Below are 25,473 nucleotides of genomic sequence, written 5' to 3'. Positions count from 1 at the left end.
TGGATGATATATACTGGTGAAAAGTTAATGAAATCAGAGCACTTCATCGTTTAAAGAAAAGGGAACATTTTCCTAAGGGAGTAGGAAATGTCCTGGAATGTATTTGTGCATCTTAGCAAGAAACGATGGTGGGTGACCAGTGGTGGGAGAGCATTCCTGAAACCTGAAGTTTGGGGAAGAAGACAGGTCTACGGCTAGAAGGAGTTGTTTCAAGATAGCGTTTGTGCTCTACGATGAACATTCAAGGAAAATCAAATATACATATTTAGGGACATCTTGCATATCAGGAGCTGGAATGGAATTAGGGCTTCTAAACACATAGCTGTCTGAAAACAAACAAACAAGTAAACAAACAAAAACCAAACAACTGTCCTCATTCAGGACTTTGCCCTAGTTCGGTACTTGACAGAATGAAAATGTAGAAACACACGGGAAAATGCCCATTGGGAGTACATTCCAGCAATTCCTGACCCGCTTCATTCCCCCACCTTCACCACTCCCCCACGATGGGGGGGAGAAAATTCCAGTAACGGGGCCCACGACGGTTTATACTTGAGACAAGAGAGGAGGAAACCTAGAAAAGGATCCCTCCCGTGTTTCTTTCATCCCCGGAGGCCTGCTTGTTCCTTGCTTGGTGAAATCAGTCTTGCTTTCTAGGCTGAGATACTTGCAACGTTTTGCAGGAAGAAGAAAAACAGTTGCTTAGTCGTCTTCCACAGGGATGTATGTGTCCCAAGCGCGCTGCAGGCTCCCGCCAGCCGCCACCAGGGAACAATTACTGCTCCTGTTGTTTTCAGCTTTGCGCCTGCGTGATGGGCAGCGCTGGCGTTAAGTGCTATTTGGCGAATAGTAAGGGCGGTATTTAGAAATGACCTGAACTCGTACTTCCCATTTTGCAGCATGACTGTGGAGGGTCGTCCGATTCGAAGGGCAAGGGGCTTCCTGTGCCAGGCAAGGAGAGTCCGTGACCGAGTCGCAAGAAATGATGGAAATAGGAAGTTTTCCTGTTGCTCTTTTCCATGAGAGGTTAGTCCCAAAGTGACGATGACGCAGTGATTAAGCAGAGGCCAGGAAGAAACAGAGTGGAATGCACGGATTCACAGAGCCGGGAACCCGGGGGCGGACCCCCAGTTTTCAAATTTGCAGCAAGTTGGAGAAGCCTTAGGCAAGCGAGAGGTGGGGAGTGCTTTGATTCACCTAATCAATCCCTACTCAAGCATACATTTGCTGGAAGCAAGGATGAAAGAGTACTGTGAAGGTTAGCCCAACATCCTCATTTCAGAAAGAGAACTGACTTCTGAGAAATGCAGCTCAGCTGGCATCGACGGTAATAATAGTCACCATTTATTAATGGTATTAATCCAATGGTAATTATTTGATAACATAATGAGTATTTTACACGGAACATTTCATATACTTCTCATGCAGACAACTCTGATAGAGACCATTATCAAACCCATTTTACAGATTAAAACAGAACATGAAGGCGGGGGGCGGGGTGGTAAATGAGTTACCCAGTGTCACATGATCAGTTTGTAGGAGAGCCAAGACTTTTTTATACCCAGGCGGTGCGAGCCCAGGGCCTGCTTTCTTACCCACTGTGCCTCTGGCATGATTTCCACATCAAGCCATAACCAAGGATATACGGGCACAATGCAGAGAAAAGTATTCTACAGCAGACACACGAACTCTGTGCACACGTATCTGTTTTAGTCTGAGTTTCTGGTCCCTGGCCTCCTTTCCCAAAGTTCTAATATTCCATATTAATTCTTATAATTACAAACTGTGCGTGACAGTTTTTGGCTATTCCTGTAATTTGAGTTTGTAGAGGAGGCAATTAAGAGTATCGAGTAGTTGGCAAAAGTACCCCACAATCTGGGAGAAGACAATAGCTAGATAGCTGGGGAAGAAAGACCGGAAAAGACAGGATGACCTGGGAAAGATCCGAGTTTGTTCTTTATCGCTTTGTTTTCACACCTGGGAAACAAAATATTGTTTGGAATATTGATATAAGAAAGATGAACATCGGGGTGCCTGGGTGGCTCAGTCGGTTGAGCATCCGATTTCGGCTCAGATCATGATCTCGCGGTCTGTGAGTTCGAGCCCCGCGTGGGGCTCTGTGCTGATGGCTCAGAGCCTGGAGCCTGCTTCCGATTCTGTGTCTCCCTCTCTCTCTGCCCTCCCCTGCTCACGCTCTGTCTCTCTCTCTCTCTCAAAAATAAATAAAACATTAAAAAAAAAAAAGATGAACATCATTAAAGTAGAAGATTGGCTCTTTCTGTAGTGGAGGAAGACCTACACTGTCCTTGACCGTAAGTGGTATGATGAAAGGAGCACTCCTGAAACAGGAGCCTGGGGACCTGAATTCGAGAAACAGGGTTGCCATTTGTGAGCTGTTATTGTTGACAAATTACTTATTCATTCATTCTACATGTATCTGTTAGGCATCAGCTATGTGCCTGGGCTGTTCTAATGCTGCAGGTGCCATGGCAAAAAATAAAGAACTAGTCACACCCCTTAAGCAAGTTATCGTATAGTTCAGGGTCATCAAACATTTTCTGTAAAGGGATAGATAGAAAATATTTCAGGCTTTGCAGGCTGCATGGTGTCTATAGCAAATACTCAACTATGCAGGTGTGGTACAAAAGTGGCCACAGCCAACACAGAAACAAATGGATGTGGCTGTGCTCCAGTAACACTTTATTTACAAAAATAGGTGGCAGACCAAATTTGGCTAGCAGGCTGTGGTTAGCCAACGCCTAGTCTAGAGGAAGAAGCAAGTATTAACCAGATAAGTGTGCATGTGGCAACATATGCAAAGGCCCCGTGGCACAGAGGACACAGATAGCTTTAGTGGGGTTCATAGAAGGTCAGTGGGGCTATTTGCCAAGTGAGTGAGGGGATTAGCATGTGAGTGAGACAGGAAAGGGAGAGGGGCAGACTAGCAGGAACTTTGGGGGCACTTAAAATTTTAGTCTTTGCCATACTAACAGTTGGCAGTCATTGGATTACTTTAAGCAGGATGGCAACATGATCAGATTCAGGTTTTAAAAGATCACCCACTACAGTGTATAGATTGAATTGAATGAAATCTCATCATCTGAAACGTAGGAATAGGTAAACTATATCAACAGTTCATTGTGGTGAACAAATCACACAAGGTGCATAAAAGTGTGTTATGAAATATAAATGATGTAGAGAATTACCTAGAGCTGTTTTACAGGAAGCAAAGGTCATGTTCTTTTGAATGTTCTCTATGAACAAAGGCAGTCTGAATTCATGAAAGAAATCGTTTTGTTTATGTTAACGGGCTTCCTTCACCAGGGAAACTGCTCCTTGGGGTGCTCCAGAAAGACGAGGGACTTCTCTCTCTCGCTCATTCCGTCTCTGTCTCCTTTCCCTCTCCCAAGCACATCAGGGTGCTGCCTGGAGCCCAGGCCTGGCTCCAAACCCATGAAAATTGGCCAAGCATAAAAGCTTCTCAAGAATGAGATGGATCCTGGGGCATCTTCCCCCGAGAAGCTGGATAAAGAGAATTTAGTGGGTAAGTCCCTCTTTTGTGCCCTAAGCTTGTTTTTTGTACGTTAAGCAGAGCGAGAGTTGTGGCATTTGTGAGAGTTACAGGGTTACCCATGAAGGGGATTGATACATATCGGGACTGGCGTCAATTCCAGTTGGAGCCCAGGATTTTGGATTCATTGCTTTTTGTGGCTTTGTTTTTTCTTCTCAAACAGCAGTCTATCATCTGCTCTTTTCTTCAATGTTAGCTAGAATTTGTGTTTGTCTTTACACTCTTTGTTTTTCTTTTTTTGCATTACATAGCAAAGACCTCAGGCTGAAATGTATCCGTTCTCAAATATCAGCTGGTGATGCTGTGATTAAAAAGAAAAGTTGATGTGAGCTGCATCATGTTTGGTACATGGAGAAAAGTTGAGGAAAATAAAAACTTAGGCCATAAGCGCTAACTACTACCTTGAACGGCATGTCGGTATTATGAAGCATTTTGCTTGCATTATAGTTTTAAATATTTTTTTAACGTGTATTCACTTTTTGAGAGACAGAGACAGAGTGCGAGCAGGGCAGGGCAGAGCGAGAGGGAGACACAGAATCCGAAGCAGCCTCCAGTCCCTGAGCTGTCAGCACAGAGCCTGAAACGGGGCTCGAACTCACGAACCGTGAGATCATGACCTGAGCCAAAGTCGGACGCTCAACCGACTGAGCCACCCAGGCGCCCCAGATTTTTAAATCCTACAATAATTCTGAGGTAGCTTCTTGCATAATCTCATTTTATGAGGGAGAAAACTGAGTTTGGGGGAGCTTACAAACTTGTTGAACTTCCAGAAAGTGATGATACACATGTGTAGGTATGTGCATATGTGTGAGGAGGGAGAGGGGGTCCTTACCCACCCTCTCTATACTTTATGCTGCTGAAGAAGTCCCAATGAAAGCTAGAAATAGAGAACACATTTGGCATGATCGATTTGTAAAAGGAAAAGTATACGTGTAGAGATATTTATCTACATCGATATGTTGGAGGCAGTAAATATCCCTTGGAAGCTAAGAGGGAGGTCTCTCGAGAATACCTTCCATTATCTTTTTAAACAAGACGTTTCCTGAGACATTTTAGCTTCCAATCAACAAGAGAAAGCAGCAGCTGGGAAAATGGTATGGCTGGAGCTCCAGACCAGTGAGATATTTAAAACTGTCCACAGGGTTACTCGGTTTTGGTTTTTTTTAAATATAGTGAAAACCCTGCACTATCACAGTGCAAACAGACATGGAGCTTATATGTCACAACTTCTGATTTCATATGCTTTGGCAGTTTATGAGAGATGTGGCATCGGTCATTCTCTGGAGATTGGGGGGGTGAGTTCGCCCTTGCCCTCCTCCATCTTGGATACGTCAAGGAGCTGACCTTAGTTAGTGTTTCACACTGTGCGGAAATTTCCACTTACAAATGTTGAGGGAATTAAATGAGTGATTGAGCCCTTGTTGTCACCTCCAGCAGGAGACTTCTGCGGTACTGTGCCACTAGCTTGTGGCACAAACGTCCGGAAGCCACCAGTGTGCGTCTCTTCCCAACTCCAAGCTCAGTGACATCACAGGGGAGATCAAATCTACAGAGTGCTATAAATTAGGGCTCCCTCCCCCCCTCCACCTGGTTGTTAAACACGTACTCGTGTAACGTGTTTACACGTACTCATGTAACGTACTCATGTAACTCAGGACGACACTACTCATTAGCCGTTGGCTTCTCTCACACTCCTTATTTTGTTCCCTTTCTCTTTAAGAATTAAAGTGAAGCCAATTGGAATCTTAATCATCCAAATCTTGGAATTTCTTCTCCCTGTTAATATGAAAAAAAATTTTTCCCAGGGAGTTTTTTACAACACAGGGGGCTTTGGTCCTCATCCCTGGAAGGCCTGGTACTCTAGTTCTGGGATGGGCTTACGATTTTGCATCCAAGGAAGTTGCAAGCTGGTGAGGTTGCCAGGCTGAGACCACACTTCGAGTAGCACAGGATTTCTTTCTAGCAATTCTGTGTTTTCCCTGAAGAATATCCCTTGATGCAAGCTGGGTGCACATTTCAGAGAAACAGGCAGGAGGGAAAATGACTTACAGGTGATGAAAAGATAGTATTTACCAGGAGGGGTTCACTTCAGATTTTATGTCGGGCACCTAAAATCTTTGATTCTCTGAAGAAAGAACCAGGAAGGTGCTGAGACTGTACTTCACTGACTGTTTCTCCACAGGATTGGAAATGAATAGAAAGAGGAAGAACTTGTAACTCTACATCCCCAGGCCCAGGGAAGGTGATCTCGATCTACACACTTTTAATTTTTCCCCTGGGAGGCATCCAGGTTTTCCTGCTGTGGAAACAGAAAGGACTTTTTTCTTTTTTTACTTGATGTGATTAAGTTTCTTATTTAAAGATCCCCTTTTAATATTATAAAGGTATCAAAAATTAAGAAAACTTAGGACAGTCTTGCGGAGGAGGAAACATTTCCCCTTACCCTTCAAAGACTCTTCTGGCTGGCCTCAGAATTAAACTGACCTGAGACTGACTAACGGGAGATAATCAAATCTAATTGTGTACAAACAGGAACCCCACATGCATAAGAGGTTCAAAGACAGAAAGAGAAAATGAGGTACATGTGTCATCCTGACCTACGGGATGGGCCAGCGCCCTGGGGCCCCAAAGGGGAGGAGGGCAATTCTCAGGGCAATAAGAGCAGGTGCTTGGTAATTACATGTTTGCTCGGCCACAGAGATGGGTCACTTAGAGAAAATTCATCTCTGGTAAGAACTCTCATTCTGGGAAAACCCCCCGATTTAAGTTCTTCTAGGTAGTTAAGGGAGGAGCAAAGATCTCTCTTGAGCTCACTGGGTCTTGATTTCTCCTCCAAATACTCACATGCCAAAGTAGCCCACTTTAGGGAGATTTGTTCTGACCCCCTTCAGTATAAACCGATCATACACGCACTGTTCAGAATTAACCACTGTTAATATTTGGGTCAGTTTCTTCCAATATTTTTCCATGCATGTATTTTGTGCTGATTGGGATCATATCATGCATAGAATTTTTCCTTCTCCTGCTTTTTTCTTTTAACATCATACCATAGGCATTTTCATGTTTTCATAAATTGTTTACAAAAATATCCGTGATACAATATTGTGTGGGTATGTGGTGGTTTGCTTCATTATCTCTCCACTGGACTCTCAGAGAGTTTTTTACTTACCCGTGTCATAAATAACACTATCATGAGACTGCACCTAAATCTTAAGGACAAAGTATTTGTTGTTGCTGTTGGCCATGCTGTTATTTCATACAGAAAAGGGAGGTTGAGGAGACAGAAGAATGACGCAAGCAGGGGAGAAGACAAACCTTTTCTCTACCCTTTTAGGTTCTTTGGCAGGTCTACTAATTAAATGAACGTAAGACAACTCGCGGGAGAAAAACACCTCGTGTGAACACGAGAGGCCCTACGACAGTCAGGCAATTGAGGGTTATGTGCCGGCCTGAGCTAAGAAGAAGGGGGCGGTGGGCTGGGGCTTCCAACACACAGGAAGGGGAGAGGAGCAAACGTTTGGTAAATAAATGTTTGTCATACCAGGCAGAAACCATGGGATGCGGAGAGGAATTTAAACGAACAGGTCCTGCCCATCTCCCCTTGGCTAACCACACCCTTTGTAATGATCTCCGATGATCTCTTCCTGGACCAAAAGCTCTTCTTGAGTCTTTTGGGCCTTGCATACCTGCAGTTCAGAATAATCCGTGTGCCAAAGCAGCCCGTTCTGGGGAGGCTCATTCTGGACGCCTTCATAAGGAAAACATGTTCTTCGTTTTCTTCTCATAATGGTATGGGGGTTTGGTACAGCAGTAGCGTGAAGGACAAAATGTGAGGCCAGATGGTTCTCAGTTTAATTGCCTCTCTGGAGAGCAGGCAGAATCTCTTCCGACGGATCATTATTTCCAGACAAGAGGCGTCAAACTGATCACTAAATCGATTGTGCTGCTGAACATCATCCTTTTTGTTTGTTTGTTTTTGAGCATCATTTTTGATCATTCGGTGCATTTGGTTGCCATTCACCTCATTCGTTTGATGAATGAATTTAAAATCTACCGTGTGTCAGGAGATGGAGACCTAAAAATAAAATGCCTGCTCTCAAAGCCCCACAAATCTCCAGGCAAGGCACACGAGTTAGCTGAAAATTACAACGTCCTATGAAAAGCCACGATGGAAGGTGTACGAGAAATTCAGAAGAGGAGCGCCCAAAGGTGGGGGTGAGAGAGAAGACTCTTCCTAGAAGAGGTGACGAGTGAGGGGAGCGGTGTGGCCAGGTGAGGGAGAGGAGAATGGGGGACGTGAAGGGGGGCTGGGGGACACAAAGGCCCACGCAGAGGCACAAAGATGTGTGAGGACACTCGTGCTTAACTCTAATACAGGTGTTAGCATGTGGCTTAGTCACCTAGACCCAGAGGTGACAGACCATAGCCCTACCACCTGAAAAACTGAATTGAAGATTTCCTCAGAGCCCGTGTGTCAAGCCTGGTCTCCTAATGTGCGCTTGGGTGTTGCTGCATTTGACTGATGGGATGAAGGCTCATTGGAACTCATCGTGAGGAGGCTGCAGGCAAGGTTCCTCTGGGGGGAGGTCATGACACGGGCCGCACGAGGGGCTTCCCTTGGGTTGGCCGTGCTTGAATTCTTAAGCTGAAGGTGGGAGAGCATAAGGCGTTAGAAGCACTTATTTTTACACGTTCTTGAACATTTAAACATTCTATTTCAAAATATGTCTTCCATATTTCTATAAGAGACCCCACGGCACAAAGGAAATCAGTATACGTGTGTCGTCAGGTTCACGTAACTATTCAGCACCGATCATCGTTCTGTGGGTGAGACGTAATTATCACATTTTAGAGAACCCTCGTGGTTATGAAATGTGGTAGTCATAGGTGTAGCGACGATAAGATCACCACCTAGCTCTGATTTAGTAGTTTTGCACTGAAGATCTGGTCTCTCTCTCTCTCTTTCTTTAAGTAAGAACTTACAGTCAGGGGCTCCATTACTTTAGGAGGCAGATACATTCAGGGGTAGGGATTTATTGTACATTCTTGAAAATGTTGTTCTTGCCCACATAGAGGGGCCATCATCTGGACGGACCAGAATATCCACAATGTATATGTAGAATCTTATCTGGTAAAAGAAAGCAAATTACCAAATAAATAAATAAATAAATAAATAAAATATTATGTAAGTGCTCAGCGTAAAAAATGCCCCAAAGTTAAAAGACTTAGTGAAGACTATTGCAATAGAGGAGAGAGGCCACAACTCAGTGTGAACCAACTGTGTTGAAACAAAGGCGAATAGGGTTTCTAAAGCCTGGAGCGAGCTACTGGAAAACAAGTGGGGGAGCTTAGGAGATGGTCAGAGGCATCTGTGTTTGCTAATACACTTCTCTCATCTTTCTGACAGGCGGCATATTTACACCTTGCAGCGAGGTGCCCACGGCAGTCAGGCTCCCGCACCCCACAAAAAATTGGGAGTGCTACATTCTTAGAGGATTACATTTCAAAAGAAGGGCTCCCAGGTGCTTGAGAAAATAATCCTAGCAAGACGCTTTTAAAAATCTTCTTAAAAAAGATTTATGTCTTGGGGTGCCTGGTTGGCTCAGTTGGTTAAGTGTCAGACTCTTGATTTCGGCTCAGGTCATGATCTGGGCTTAGGTCATGATCTCATAGGTTGTGGGTTCAAGCCCCGTGTCAAGCTCTGTGCTGTCAGCACAGAGCCTGCTCCAGATTCTCTGTCTCCCTGTCTCTCTGTCCCTCCACTGATCTCTCTCTCTCAAAACAAGCAAACAAACAAACATACAAACGTAAAAAAAAAAAAAGATTTATGTCTAGAAGGGGCAGAGAAAGAACTTACCATAAGTGTTTCTAAAGAAAATGCACTAAGAAAACAGAGATCAGGGGCCAAGAATCTATAAAAATCTGTTTAATGTTTAGTCAATCTGATGGAAATGTTAAGAGTTTTTTTTTGTTTTTTTTTAAGTTTATGTATTTTGAGAGGGAGACATAGAGAGAGAGGGAAAGAGCATGCTTGTGATCAGGGGAGGGTAAGCGAGACGGAGAGAGATTCTCAAGAGGCTCTGCATTGTCAGCACTGAGCCTGACCTGGGGCTCCAGCTCATGAACTGCGAGATCATCACCATGAGATCATGACCTGAGCTGAAATCCAGAGTTGGACGTTTAACCGATTAAGCCACCCGGGTGCCCTCCAAGTGTCTTGACCAAAATACACCTCTAGGACAATGTTAGGCAGTGTGTTGGTTGGCTAGAGGGCCTCCTGATACGGCTAATATCCTTTACATGTAACTTAATCCACGCAACTAGTTATTATTGTATTAACAGAGGAGGAAACTAAGACTTAAGTGGCTTGCGTGGTGAGTAGGATGTCATCCAACTTTCACGTGAAGGCGTCTCAGTTACAATGTGCGGTGAATGACTCAGGGCCTCCACTGCTCATTGGGGCCGGGCACTGTGTCCATCTGTCCACAGGCTGGCTTTGCTGAAGGTTTCCCATTCTGTCTGTCCTCTCTCTGAGAATGCAGAGTAAGCAGTGAGTTTTCCATCCTCAATACTAGCCTGACCTTATATCCTCTGGTTTTTATTTGATTGATTGATTGATTTTTAATGTTTATTTATTTTTGAGAAATAGAGTGTGAGCGGGGGAGAGTCAGAGAGAGAGGGAGACACAGAATCTGAAACAGGTTCCAGGCTTCGAGCTGTCAGCACAGAGCCCGACGCGGGGCTCGAACTCACGGACCTGGAGATCATGACCTGAGCCGAAGTCGGACGCTTGACCGACTGAGCCACCCAGGCACCCCTGTTTGAACTATTTATTGAAGTGTGAGATACATACACGTAAGTGCACAAGTCTTAAGTGTTTATCTGGAGAGACTGAATAGACAAACATACAATGGCTGGACCATATATAAAAACAGAACTCTGAGGAACAGCCTGTAGCCGCCTGTCCCCCAAAACAACCCCCTTTGTCTGTACTAACCAGCCCAGGAAGCCAGCCTGTCAGGAAGTCAGTCTTGCAAGAAACTAGATTGTTATCGCTAGTGACAACTCAGGAAGCTAAACAATAACTTCTGTAACTATCAGTCCCAAAGGGCCTAAATAACTGACAGCTTCTCTACTTTTTGTCCCTGCTTCCAACTTAGGACCAACTAACGAAAGCCAAGTCTGCTCCTTTACCCAATCACAGGGGATGCCTGGCTTCCAGGGAGCCCAGCTGTAGCTTCCCCATGCCAACAGCCTCCAGTTGCCTGAAGCCTTCCCCCTTTTCCACCATGAAGCCCCCCGACTCCTCTGTCCGCCTTTCAGTCTCTGACAAAACTCAAGTGACAGAGGCTGAATCTTGTGCCAGATAGCAAGGCTCTGGATAAAGAAACTTTGCTGTTCTCATTTGATTGGTCTTTGTGTATTTCCACAGCCTTGATATGTGTAAGTCTATGCGATCACCACCCTGATCGAGATATGGAAAATAACAGCACCTAGAAAGTTTCCTCATCCCTTCCCAGAAAATACCCAACCCCATTAATTAGAGACAGCTACTACTCTGAATTCAAACCTAATACATTAGTTTTGCTTGTTTTTGAATGAGATGATGCAAAATAAGTGAGATCTTACAGTATATATTCTTATACATAGGGTAAGAATATATATAAGTATAATATAATAAGTATATTACACGTGGGATCAAAACACATGCCCTCTTGGGTCTGGCTTATTTTGCTCAATATTTTGTTTTGAGATTCATCTGTATTTTCATATGGTGGTAGCTTTGTCTTTTTTTCTTTCTGGGTAGTACTCCTTTATATGAGTATGCCACAATTTTATTTATTCATTTTACTATTGATGGGTTAAGGTGGCTCTACATTTCTTGAATTTTATGAATAAAATTGCGATGACCATTCTTGAACGTGTTTTCACTGTCATTACCTCTCATTTCTCTTAAGTATTATTTAGAAGTTGAAGACTGAGTCATAGAGCCAGTGTGTTTAACTTTAGTAGATATTGTCAAATAGTTTTTCAAGCTGATCATTTCAATTTGCATACTTGAGGGTTCGCTGGGGCACAACCTTGCCACAATGTGGTATTGTCTGTCCTTAACACTTGCCTCTCTGGAAGCCGTGTATTATTATCTCATGGTGGTTTTGCTTTTCATTTTCCTGATGTGTAGTGTATGTCCTTCTGTTCTGGCGTTTTGAAACAATGTCACAAAAACCCAAACAGCTCTTTCTGCTTAGAGAAGAAATAGCTGTTTTGTAGTAACAAGGATCTGCGGGCAAGGGTCGTATGTAGTATTGACCTGATATTTAAACACTATTGACCGAGCCAAAGTAAGAAATAAGCAACCAAGTCACCTCGCCTGCTTTACTAAAGTTCGTTTCTACTTCGAGCGCCATCTAAGTGGGGATTTGGAATAATCTCCCTTACTTCCTGGCCTCATCAATCTTGCTTTAAGCGTTTACCCCTAGTCCTAAAGGTAATGTAAGTTTCCTCTGGTGCTACAGGCTGGGGCTAAATGCGGAAACAAAGCCCCAGAGGTATGGCTCTGTAAGTGAGGCTCCGTTTTGCCTCATTGCCTAAATCATTAAAGGCACACAGGAATTACTGTCAGTTTGGGAGACGTGTGGGTCCGTTTACCTAAAAAGAGATTAAGATGATGATGACACCACTAACCGGGAAGTTTTCGGGCTGCAAAATGACGGCTTGGCCTCCGTTATCCCTGAGGTCCTTCCAACTGAAAGTCCCGGGGTCCTTCCCCCCAGGGTCAGCAGTGCAGGGTCTCGGGTTCTGTGCGTCACAGCTCTACCTTTATCTTTCCAGCTCAAAGGAAGTGTAGTGATTGAACATACTGCTGTTCTTTTTCACAGTCACATACAGGAGGGAATCGCCGCTTACATTGCCAGGGGGACATTTCCTAGAAGGCAGCACAGCAAAGACCCGACCCTGTGACTTGTCCCTCTTGTCTCTCTCCTGCAGACATGAACCCTTGCTGGCAAGTTCCCCATCTTCTCCTCCTTTGTATCCTCGGCCCCAGCATGATGCCTGGTCTAGAACTGGGAAAATACTGCTAAACGGAGGGATGAGAAATCGAGAGGAATTTGTTGGGGGTGGCAAAACCCAGTTCTCTGCTGGGCAGTGAGCGTACGAGGATGGCCATGTGATACTGTGACAATTACAGAAAAGACACCTCCGTGGATTTGGAGGAAGCAGGAGAGAATTAGGCGTGCCGCGAGTTTAGCGGGTTAATGCCGAGGTTGTATGGGGCCCTTTCCTTCCGTCAGGAAGGCTCCTGCAGCAACCTTGTGGAGGCTGCAATGGAGGCGCGATGGGAGGTTCCTGAAGATCCTTGGTAACACAATCCCTGCCCATCTTCTCAGTCAGAATGGGGAGCCTGGGTCCCGCTTCCCAACACTTGCTTCGTGGGTTCTCTGTGAAGGGGAGGCTGGAAGATCGACTCTGCTCAAAGCCTGTACAGCTGGCTGGCCAGGCTGGCTGCTGGGCCTGCAGGGAAGCTGGGTAACTGTGCTCCCAGCCCCACTTTAACGACGGCTAATGACACCCCTGGGCTCCGCAATTCTCCCAGCGGTAGTGGCCTGGGGGATGCTAATGCTCAAGGGTAAATCTGGGCAGATTAATCACACTCTCATCTGTTGTGTCTCAGCAAGTTTAGTACCTAACAGAGCCTCACTGGCAGCTGGTGACGCAAGGGCTTGATGGGGCTCCGGAGGCATGCCGACGGTTGGGGGGGACGGGCCTGGTTCTCCGCCGCAGACACTTGCTCATGCAGCGTGGTGTTCAGAGCGTAGCTGGTCTGGAAACGTCTAGCGCTCCCTCAGGGCACAGAGTGTAGCTCGTGTCCTTGTTGGAGCCCTGCTGGAGTCACAGCCCTGGGACACCCCAAGGGGCCTGAATAGCAACGACGTCACCGAGATTCCAGGGAAGTGCAACTTGTCCCCGAGAGAACGTGTACGAGCATGGGTTCGGGGGCGGGGGGGGGGGGGAGGGGGGACAGTGTGCGATAATTAGGAAGAATGAGGTCGATCTGCACGTGCTGACATGAAGCATCTCTAAGATACGTTCGGTTTTTAAAAACGGAGTTTAGTGTGGTGCCACAGCTCACCAAATCTACAAATGTAAGCATTTTTAATGCTTGTTTATTTATTTTTGAGAAAGAGAGAGAGAGAGAGAGCACAAGCAGGGGAGGGGCAGAGAGAGAGACACACACAAAATCTGCAGCAGGCCCCAGGCTCTGAGCTGTCAGCACAGAGCCCAATGCCAGACTTCAACTCATGAACTGTGAGATCATGACCTGATCTGAAGTCGGATGCTTAACTGACTGAGCCACCCAGTGGCCCCGAAGCCAAATGTTTTCTAATGATAGTCACATGTATATAAATACATTGAATCGGTCTATAATGAAATGCACCAAATCAACAACTATGGGACCATTCTAGATAAAAGTGGACTAAGGGGAGGACGGTCAGGGGGACTTTGGTTTTATCCATGTCGCTTTGGATTTTTTTTTTTGTACAATGAGAATGTTTATAAACAGGCTTAATAGTAGTTTAAAAAGCACTAATAAGCAAAATGCAGCAAAGATTCTATTAGAATGTACAAAATGTCTTTTTAGCCTGCATAATGATAGTCGAATCCACTTCAGTGTGGTCCGAGGCTTTGGAAGGTGATATTTTAAAAATGTAAACTTTGGGGGCGTCTGGGTGGCTCAGTCGGTTAAGCGTCCGACTTCAGCTCAGGTCATGATCTCACAGTCCGTGAGTTCGAGCCCCGCGTGGGGCTCTGTGCTGACAGCTCAGAGCCTGGGTAAACTTTGGGTATGCAGGCCAGCCCTTATTGCTATTGAGTATATCTTTATGTGAGTCTAGAGCCTATTAAAGGACATTTGCCCCCAAGTTTTTAATACTAAATATGTGTCTAAAACTTAGATGCTTCTCATCTGTCGGAATGTCATAATTGAGAAGACTCAAAATATCTAGTGAGGAAAAGCATGTGGAAATAGCCACGGTGTCACAGTGTGCCATTGATGACAGTGTGGGGTGGTCTGAAGTCTTTGAAGGGCACTTACCGCTTAACAAAATTGTAAATACTCATCTCTTTGACCTAACGCTTTCACTGCCAGGCATTTACCCTACATAAAGTGTGTAAAAACACATATTAGAAAGCACTCATCACAAGATTGTTTGTAAGCGCAAAATCCTAGAACTCTCCTGAATGTTCATACGCTTCTGGCGTGGGCACTGACGAGCCAGTAACAGTAAAGTGGATAAGTGAGGATGCTTTTGAGGTGGCATCAGTTAGACCTAGTGACTTCCGCGGCTGAACAGGGAAGGGACAGTGATAACCCTGTGTCTCTAACGTGGACAATAAGGTGCATGGTTTAGTCATTAATGGAGCTAGAGATAGTGCATGTGGTTTGTGGAATTATCTGTGGGAAGGCATCTAGTATGTGCAGTTAATTCGGGTGCTTGTGTGGAGAATAGGACTCAGTTGGAGGAAGTGTGGGGTGAGGTGGGGCGGTCGTCAAGAAGAGGAGAGTGAGAAGGAATGAGAACGAAAAAGAGGGTGGAATAGTGAATATAAACAATAAAATAAGCATACAGGGTCAGCCAGACCTGTGGGTTTTACAAACATGAGCTCGAAAACCTGAGAAGTTATGTAATTGAAGTGGTGAAAGCTACAAAGTTTTAAGTGATTGGAGTCTGATTTGAAGTTAGCGTTGTAGGGCAATAGTCTTTAAGCCAAAATGGCCCTGTTATCATAACGTGGGATTAGCAAAAAGACATCCAATCCAATGTAATGAGTCAGTGTAACAAGACTCTGTGAAAAGTCAGAAATGTCAAATACCAGTGGCTGACAAGTCCCTGTAATATCTGTAAAATGAGAATAAGAGTAATAATATATATTTACTAATGTAGATGTTAATGTATGGGCCAGGTGCCATATAAAAATTATCTCATTTAGTCCTCATCAAATCCTTCAAGCTAGTTGACTGCCATCCCCAGCCTATAGATGAGGAAGTGGAGGCTTAGAAAGATTGAGTGCCTTGCCTAAGACCTCAGCACCGGCAGGTGAGAGATCTCTCGTAGAAGCTCATACCTTGGGCTCTTCAAAATGGTTTTCCTGCCACACTGTCTCCCTTTGGATGTAATGATACCTACCTGTCTCCCTAAAAGATTGTCTTGAATTTCAACCTGGAGAATCCTGGGGGCAAAGGAAGTTGTCTTTTAAAATGGTACCCTAGTGATTCTGATGTAGGTAGTCCATACTCTGGGCAACAGTGTTTTATATGTTTTGAGGATTATAAACCATGTCAATCCTACTAAATAGAATGGTAGTTATTATTACTGATTGCTATGAGAGTTTGCTTGGAAGGGACAGGTCAATTTCAGTCTAAAGCCCTGAGTGAATAGTGTGTGTGTGTGTGTGTGTGTGTGTGTGTGTGTCTGTGTGTGTGTGTGTGTGTGTGTGTGTGTGTTTACTGCATTTATAGGTGTGCATGGATTTAGATCTCCGCCTCAGTGCCATCAGGCATGGCCAGCCATCTGGGTAGTATCCTTACTCATGCAGCTGAATGGCTTTTTCTAAGAACCACATAAATTACAGGCTTGCTTCCTCCTCATTTTCTAGGCATCAGCAGTAAACGGCTTGGTGTCTGTGGCTGGATCCTGTTTTCCCTTTCTGTCCTGTTGATGATCATTACCTTCCCCATCTCCATATGGATGTGCTTGAAGGTAATACCCTGGGAAATAAATTGGACTCTGTATGAGCTGATGAACCATTAAGACTAAATGCTCTCCCTTAATCTCTTAGATCATTAAGGAGTATGAACGTGCTGTTGTATTCCGACTGGGACGCATCCAAGCTGATAAAGCCAGAGGGCCAGGTAGGACACTGTGGGTGCCCCTGACAAGGATCACGGGCACCTAATACTATGACTATTGCCACCAAAACTTTTCCCGGCACCTTCTACTGAGAAGAAAAAAAAATCACAGGAAGCTGGAACCCTTGCCTCTCTGTATAATTGAAGGATGTGGTTCTGTTATGCAAGTTAATATGAATGACCACTAAACCATTAGTTTGAGAGTTTGGAAATCTGGTTCTGTCTCTTAACATTTCCCTCCGAGAGATTCAATGAACCTGAGCAAACAGTGGCTCTGTTACGTTGGCTGGATGTCACTTATTACCGAGACCACTAAAGGAGTGACAGAAGAATGAGGGGAGGGAGTAAATGTCCAAGGTAGATGATTAAATTACTCAGGAAGAATATTCCAGGAGCTGGTTTTTGATTCTCCGTCTTCGAAAAGAGCTAACGGAAAAGTAAAAGGCAATTTCCTCTTCTGGCAAGTAGATTAATAGAAATATAGAGCTGGAAGCCATTGTAGAACTCCTTTGGCCAAAGGTAGTATTTCTTTTCATCTTTTCTCTTAGAATGAAGAGTGTTCTAAATTCATGTTGTAAAAGGATGGGGTTTGGGAGAGGGGGCGTGAGAAGGTCTGAGGTACTAAACTCTAGAAGTTAGATATTGATTTAATTCTCATAACTTCTCTTGGTCTACATGTAGTTGAACTATATGAAGTGGCTAATATTTGTTTTTGACTCTCAAACATGACAATTTCATGGGATAAATTCTAATATTTTGAAAGGAGAGGTCACCAAAAATAGCATCCTAGAGGATACATGAAAAAGACGGGTTATCTGCAATACCTCTCTAATAACATTTGTTTCCTTCTCCTTGTTATGATGTATGTGAGTAAACACGTTCTCTGTCCAGCTGGACTATAACCCCTCTGGGGGGGCAGGACCTCTCCTATCCACCATGATACTGCAAGTGCTCTGCACTTGACCATGCACCATGGTAGGCACTCAGATACCTGTTGCATAAAAAAATATAAGAAATTTCAAAAGCAGAAGCTTGCTAAAGACAGTTGTTCATTTCAAGTAGTATAATCCTACTTGTGTAACTCTGTAAAGGACCTAAGAGAAAGAATGCAAGAATTATTTATGATGGATGGTCTCATGAGTTTGTCCAAATAGAAGTGTTAGACTCATCCAACTCAGGTGTATCAGACCAAGGTTGACCCCTTGTTGGTTATGTTGCATTTGGTGCGGCCAAATGTATAAGCAGGGTAAAGTTGGATAACTTGGAGGACTCTAGAGAAAACTGTATCTCTCTTAAATGAGTTTTCCCAGAAGATTTCACCACTAGATGTCCCAGGATAACTACTCTCGTCATACGTGTCTCTGGGGCTAATGAGTTACCTCAGAAAGCCATAAGAACTAGAGGGAAACAAGCCAAATTGCTAATGGAAAACCTCTTCACTTTTGTAAATTGTCCATTATGCTTTAATAATGCAAGTATTAATAATAAGTTTTGCCAATTCTTTTTTTTTATATGAAATTTATTGTCACATTGGTTTCCATACAACACCCAATGCTCATCCCAATAAGTGCCCTCCTCAATGCCCATCATCCACTTTCCCCTCCTTCCCATCCCCTATCAACCCTCAGTTTATTCTCAGTTTTTAAGAGTCTATTATGGTTTGGCTCCCTCCCTCTCTAACCTAACAATAATAACTAGTTGTGCGGATTAAGTTACATGTAAAGGATATTAGCCGTATCAGGAGGCCCTCTAACCAACCAACACACTGCCTAGCATTGTCCTAGAGGTGTATTTTGGTCAAGACACTTGGAGGGCACCCGGGTGGCTTAATCGGTTAAACGTCCAACTCTGGATTTCGGCTCAGGTCATGATCTCATGGTCATGATATCGCAGTTCATGAGCTGGAGCCCCAGGTCAGGCTCAGTGCTGACAATGCAGAGCCTCTTGGGAATCTCTCTCCCTCTCGCTTACCCTCCCCTGATCACAAGCATGCTCTTTCCCTCTCTCTCTGTCTCCCTCTCAAAATACATAAATAAACTAAAACAGAAATCCTTAAAAATAATGTATCACATAACTAGGATATGATTTGTTGCAGTTATTTACCATAAGGTAAGATTTTAAGCTATATTTTCATTTTCTTAGGCTTGATCCTGGTCCTGCCCTGCATCGATGTGTTTGTCAAAGTTGATCTCCGAACTGTTACCTGCAACATTCCTCCACAAGAGGTAACGCTGGTTAAAGCTAAATCACTAGAAATAAAACCTGTATCTTCCCCATTACATGGCCAGTTGACATTTTACAGTTCATTTTCAAACTATAGGAGGCCTTCTTGAGAAGCCGTAGGTGGGTCCTGAAACCACTGGGCTTTGCTTTGAGAATAAAGCCAAGGGCAAGGGTTGGATTGCTCTAAGCCTTGGAATGGCTGGGAGGGGAAAGTGCCAGAGGATAGAGAGAAAAGGTACAGTTGGCAGAGAATCTGGGGTGGGGAACAATAGACAAGATGCTCGGAAGAGTCAGGTAAGTTGTATAAAGGAGCTAAATTTAATTTGGTGGAGGGCAGGGTTTGGTTATGATATTATCCTTGCTGTCATCTTTCCAGAAGGTGATATATATATATATATATATATATATATATATATATATATATAGTGAGTGGATACAGCACAGTGGCTGGTCCTGGGGAAAGAACAGACATTGCACAGAGCCCACTGGCATTTGGATTTCAAATAACTATTTTCAGTTCTTAAAGCACTGTAAATAAATATCCAAGACCAGTAACTGGGCAAAAAGGGAGGAGAAACAGAGTTACTAATAACCAGAAGGATTCACGAAGAGGAAAGAAAATGGGAGTGGGACCTACAATGTGGGGGGGCAGAGGTGATGAGAGGGTTATGAGTCAACGTTAGTTTTCTTTTCTCTGGCCCAGGAAACTCGGTCAAGACCCGGCAATCCTCTCACCATGCCACTGGTGGGAACTGAAGAGTCCTTACTTTGGGATTCGGCCTGTGTCATGAGAGCGTTTGGGATGCCTTGCGACTTATCGTGGGCCTTTTCATCAACAGTTCTAGATGGGAGAGGGGAGGCCTAAGTTCTGCTCCTATGCCAGAGATCTCTCAGTGGCTGCAGAGACCATTGTCACCTCACTCAGAACGATTAAGGCAGAGCCTCTGTAAAATATAGACTATAGAACATCCTCTCTGTCTGAATGCAGAACGCGGTCTCCGGTGACATCTATGTTTTCTAAGAAGCACTGCTGTTCGTCAAATATGATAAAAACTGAAAACCAAAATGTTTTCAGGCATCAGGGAGACAAGCGTTCTACCTCTGTTTAGAGAGTAGAATTGCAGAGAGGTGCTCTTGCTACGTTGTAAAATACAAGTGCTGATTCTCACCAGCGCAAATCAAGGGCCTCGGGGTGTAAGACTTCCCCGAGATGAAGTTACGGGTCTGGGGACGGACTACAAACGTATAGGAATTTTTGTCGCCAACTACAATGATGTTGTACTCAAGCCAGGGCGGATTTTGGGTGATGCTGGCACGAGCCATAATCATTAACGCTCTCCTCCCGTGGAGAGGGCTCTTAGGCTGGCTGGCACTTTGCAAGTCGTAGTAAACACGTGCTTTTCCCTGTTCTTGCCCTCCAGATCCTCACCAGAGACTCTGTGACTACCCAAGTGGATGGAGTCGTCTATTACAGAATCCAGAGTGCTGTCTCTGCAGTGGCTAACGTCAACGATGTCCACCAAGCCACGTTTCTGTTGGCTCAGACGACTCTGAGAAATGTCTTAGGGACGCAGACCTTGTCCCAAATCTTAGCTGGCCGAGAGGAGATCGCCCACAGCATCCAGGTAAAGATGCTGGGAATGAAAAGCCCGTATCTTTAGTCGGTTCATTTTAATGATCAGTAATCAGCAAACATCAGCAGTTCTAAGAACCCCTCTCACGTGCATGCACACACACTCACACAAAAACCATACGCGCGCGCACACACACACACACACATACAGGGCCGCTGTAAACATTGGGCCTCAGTGTTTGGTTTTATTCCTTTCTAATCACAAGGTATATATTTGGTTTATGTATTTATTTATTTAAAAAATTTTTAATGTTTTATTTTATATTTGAGAGAGGGAGAGGGAGACCCAGAATCTGAAGCAGGCTCCGGGCTCCGAGCTGTCAGTGCAAAGGCCGACGCGGGGCTCGAACTCACGACTAGTGAGATCATGGCCTGAGCTGAAGTCGGACGCTTAACCGACTGAGCCACCCAATCTACAAGGTGGATTTAAATTTTGGAGCAGGAGAAGGGGAGCCATAGGAATTGTACACTTCACCCATTTTGTTTGGAATTCGAAATTATGACTTAGCATTGTTCACGTTAGCTTTTCTGAAGAGCTTAGAGTCCTTTTTAGCTTAGGTTACTCCAGAAGAGGGGCCGCCATTTCTCAGTCAGCCCGTGTGTTTCTGCATGTAAGTGGAATATTAAAACAGGATTCGATGGAGACAGCACGGGCCTGCCATCCCTGGAAAATCTGACATCACACTACCAATATCAATAATGACATTGGTAGTAACCATAATTATAATATTGATGAGGACGTTGCAGGCAGCCTCCTCACCTCTTGCACACCCCAGTTTATAGACAGATTTGTGTATGTTTTTTAAATCAATTATGTTTTGATTCTGAGCCTCCCTTCCGCACCTTAGGAGGGAAATTCAACTTTGGTCTTGGCATCTCCTCAGTCCCTACCGTTGGCACAGAGTCCCCAAGGTTTCATGAGATAATATCAGTTCTGCATAACCCTCCAAATCATTTGTAAGAGCCCCATGAGTTTGACAAGTTGGATGTTTCCCCTGCCACCGTCTGGTCACTGGCTCCTTGGGAGGTCTCCCCATCTCCCCGGGTTCTGCAGACATCATGGAAAGGCGAGAGATCACTTGCCATTTGGTAGCACAGAGATCTCTACTGCTTGTCTGATCTTACTGTTTTGCAAGGCAGTTTTTTTTTTCCATCCCTCCCCATCCAGGATAACCGACGTGCTATCCTAGGGTGGTCTTAAGTTTTTACAAAGGACAAAAATATCTTTGATTATAGGCTGCTTGTGCTCTACAAAAAAAAAAAAAAATTGTGCCTGGCTACCTGTTTAAAACTGGACACAGGGCAGAGGTTAAATGGAGCCAGGCACGTAATATCTCAAAAAGTACCCTACAGTATTTATTGAGTTACCGTGAGGCACTGGTAGATTTCTTACATATATAGTCTCCAAGTCTCACGAAAATCCTGAAAGGAAACCTTTTAAGGATGAGAAAACTAAGAATCAGAGAGGTTAAGCAACTGGCCCAATGATGCACAGCTGCAATGGCAGAGCCGGGACAAAATCCAGGAATGTCTGAGGAGCCAGTGTGCTGCTGCCTGCTTGATGTCCGTGGCAAGAAAATGTGGGCTATTTGCTCAGCTCTAGGTGGATGACATTAGGAATAGTTTGGGGGTCAATCCTGATAGCTTTTGAAAGATCTATCTGGCTATGCTTCTGAATCCTTCCTGGGATTCACTTCAATTCCTGGACGTGATCGGTAAGGACTCCTATTCCTTTCCCAAACGGTCCCACTCCAAATGCCGTGAATACAAGAGAAAAAGAAGAGGGATTTCTCTTGCAAATAGAAAGCACATCCGTAATATCGCCTGTCTTCTGAACCGTGGCCTTTCTTTTGCTTTGGAAACAGACCTTACTTGATGATGCCACCGAGCTGTGGGGGATCCGGGTGGCCCGAGTGGAAATCAAAGACGTCCGGATTCCCATGCAGTTACAGAGATCCATGGCAGCCGAGGCAGAGGCGACCCGGGAAGCCAGGGCCAGGGTAAGGGCTACTCTGTCTACACTGCAAGATGCCTCCCCTTGGAGCAGACAGGAACAGACCTTGAATGGAAGATCAGGTGTTCTCCATTATTTTGTTAAGAAAAGGGTTTCTTTTTCACGGTCTTTACTGTGAATTTCTTCCTGAATTAAAAGGTAATGGGCAGCTTCACGTACCTTGAGGAAGTCTGGCAATAGGTCTTGGGTCAGGGGTGACTCAGCGAGGCGGGTCCTAAGTCGGGCTGCATTTCAGAGTCTCCTAGAGAGAACTTAAGGCAGCAAACACTAATTCCCAGGCCTCACCTCGGACTCAGCAAAGCAGAGTTTCTTGTGGCTCAGGAATCTACATTTTTTATTTTTTTTATTTATTTTTTAAAGTTTATTTATTTTTGAGACAGAGAGAGACAGAGCATGAACAGGGGAGGGGTAGAGAGAGAGGGAGACACAGAATCTGAAACAGGCTCCAGGCTCTGAGCTGTCAGCACAGAGCCCGACGCGGGGCTCGAACTCACGGACTGTGAGATCATGACCTGAGCCCAAGTCGGACGCTCAACCGACTGAGCCACCCAGGCGCCCCCAGGAGTCTACACTTTTTAAAGCTAACGACTGTGTGTGGTTTGTTTTTTTTAATTGAAGTATAACTGGCAAAGCTAGATTAGTTTCAGGTTGTCAACACACTGATTCAACAATCCTGTACATTAATCCGTGCTCATCACACTAGGTATACTCACCATCTGAAAGCTGGTAATTCTGAGGTAGCCAACCGGTGCCTGTCTTTTGAACATTATTGTTAAAGTGCCTACTGGATTAAAAGGGAGTGATGGTGGTAATTAAATGCAATCCAGGTCAGAATTACAAAATGTGAGCATAGCCTGGCCTCGAATGCTCTTGAATCTGTTGGACCTACGGTCTTCACGTCTGCATGGATGGGTTTCCTAGAGTGTCAGCAACCAACTAAGATGGGGGGCGTCTGGGTGCCTTAGTTGGCAAAGCGTCTGACTCTTGATTTCAGCACAGGTCGCCATCTCACGGTCGTGGGATCGAGCCCTGCCTCAGGCTCCACGCTGAGTGGGGAGCCTGCTTGAGATTCTGTCTCTCTCTCTCTCTCTCAAAATAAATGAATAAACGTTAAAAAAAGAGCCCACTAAGAGAAACCTTTCACATACCCTCTTCAGAATCTTCCTTGTGAACCAATGCAAGTTTTCCTCTGCTCCCATCCCTTCCCCAGCTCTCATTAATCTGCAAAGCTCCAGCGGCTTCTCAGCAGTGGGCTTGGAGGACGCTTTGGCACAGAGGCAAAGAGCGCTCACGGCTGGGCTGGGGCAACCTAGGGGCAAGCCGGTCTTGGGCAGGAGAGAACTAGGAGGGGAGAGAGCTCTAAAGGGAGCCCTCTAGTATTATCAGAGTGGCACTTGTAGTCAAGAACAGAGAGAGCTTCAAACGTTGGTTCTCACGTTGTAAGAATGAGGCGAAGCTGACAACAGAATAAAAGAAAAACATCTCCTAGGATAAGTGAAAACCCCAGAAAGAAGCCAGTTGGAGGCTTTGAATTTCAGACTTCTCTTAGTTTGAGTTAAAGTCAGGGCTTTTATTTTGTTTGCACATGAAATCTGGGGACTCCTAATTTGTACAGTCTCTCCCGGCTTCCCGCAACCTCTTCATATTCCCGATCACATTAAGACGTGAAACTCTCACCCCCACCAACGAAGCAAGTAGAAGAGACCCTTGTGGGAAAGTGGGGGCTGGCAGGGAGGCGTCCCTATGCAGCCGCCGCAGCCGCCGGAAGCAGAAAGCACTAGTTACACCTGTAAACTTTGATGTCTGAACTTTTTGTATTTCCGTCCCTTTAGGTCCTTGCAGCAGAAGGAGAAATGAATGCTTCCAAATCTCTGAAGTCAGCCTCCCTGGTGCTGGCTGAGTCCCCCATAGCCCTGCAGCTGCGTTACCTGCAAACCTTAACCACCGTAGCCACAGAGAAGAATTCCACCATTGTGTTTCCTCTGCCCATGAATATCCTGGAGGGCATTGGTGGTGTCAGCTACAACGACCGCAAGAAGGTTCCTGACAGAGCCTGAGGTCCCCCGGCTGTAGCCAGCCTTTGCTTTGGGAGTTGTTTCTGTCTGTCAGAAGAACTCAGCGGTAGAAGTGTGGAGAATCCCAACATTATTGAAGCAGAGGACTCCCCAGCTGGAATAGCATTAGCGAGGAAATGCCATAGAGGCTAAAAAAAGGAGGGCTGTGTACTTTTATTATTCAAGAGCATGAACAGCATGATCCTTATTGTAGTCGGTTAGCCGGCCTTCCTGACTTAAGGAGGGAGATTTTTGCAGTGAGGGGAAGAAATCCTTGGGTGACTGTGACTAAGATTTCGGCATTACTTTTGATTGGTTTGAGGACGTTCTCTAGATAATTTATAAAGTCACATAGGCCACCTGTTTACACGAGATGTTTGCTTTATAATTCCCGAGTAAAATTTCCAATAATCGCCACAAACTCCCACGATGTTTGAAATTCTGATGGATTTTTAAAAAAATGTTCATTTATTTTTGAGAGGGAGAGCGTGTGCACGCGGGGGAGGGGCAGAGAGAGAATGGGGCAGAGGATTCAAAGCAGGCTTGATGCTGACAGCAGAGAGCCCGATGCGGGGCTCAAACCCACGAACCATGAGATCGTGACCTGAGCTGAAGTCAGACGCTTAACTGACTAAGCCACCCAGGTGCCCCAATTCTGATGGATTTGGACGTTAAGGACGGAAGAGGCACTGAGGCTCCCAGCTGCAAACTCATCGCCAACCCCCAGAGCAGCCTGTACTCCCCTCTCTTGGTGCCCATGCCCCTGCCCGGAGTGGTAGTCAATGCGCAGTGGCCTGGTACCTTTGTCGCAGGTGGGACAGGGCATGGTGTTTAGATATGAGAATGCTCCTATCTAACCCATTGGTTGAAATCACTGGGGAACATCTTCCTGTGGACTTCATGTTTTCACTCCATTATTAGTCCCAAGAGCCACCAGTCATTAAGAATTGTTTGTAAACTCTATTGGCCCCCTCAAAAAAACACACAAGAAAACAAAAAACAAAGCAAAAAACCAAAAAACCCAACAACAACAAAACACACACACAAAACACCTGCTAAAAATAAAGA

At 44.9% G+C, this 25,473-nt stretch overlaps 1 protein-coding gene across 2 annotated transcripts; it reads left to right on the top strand.

The window, feature by feature from the left end:
• The first annotated feature begins 362 nt into the window (after positions 1-362).
• On the top strand, positions 363-24,824 carry STOML3 (stomatin like 3). 2 transcript variants are annotated; one of them, XM_027064729.2, is made up of 8 exons: positions 363-1,026; positions 3,411-3,544; positions 16,229-16,332; positions 16,412-16,484; positions 18,624-18,706; positions 20,126-20,329; positions 22,203-22,337; positions 24,184-24,824. In XM_027064729.2, exons 2-8 carry the CDS (start codon positions 3,493-3,495, stop codon positions 24,406-24,408), a joined length of 876 nt encoding a protein of 291 aa, XP_026920530.1. In that variant the 5' UTR covers positions 363-1,026; positions 3,411-3,492; the 3' UTR covers positions 24,409-24,824. The 2 variants fall into 2 exon arrangements, with proteins under 2 accessions (XP_026920530.1, XP_053070643.1); XM_053214668.1 differs by having other exon boundaries at positions 363-1,327.
• The last annotated feature ends 649 nt before the right edge of the window (positions 24,825-25,473 follow it).

This window comes from Acinonyx jubatus, chromosome A1, assembly GCF_027475565.1.
Source record: "Acinonyx jubatus isolate Ajub_Pintada_27869175 chromosome A1, VMU_Ajub_asm_v1.0, whole genome shotgun sequence".
Lineage (NCBI taxonomy): Eukaryota > Metazoa > Chordata > Mammalia > Carnivora > Felidae > Acinonyx > Acinonyx jubatus.
This window is presented reverse-complemented; position numbering and strand designations above follow the sequence as displayed.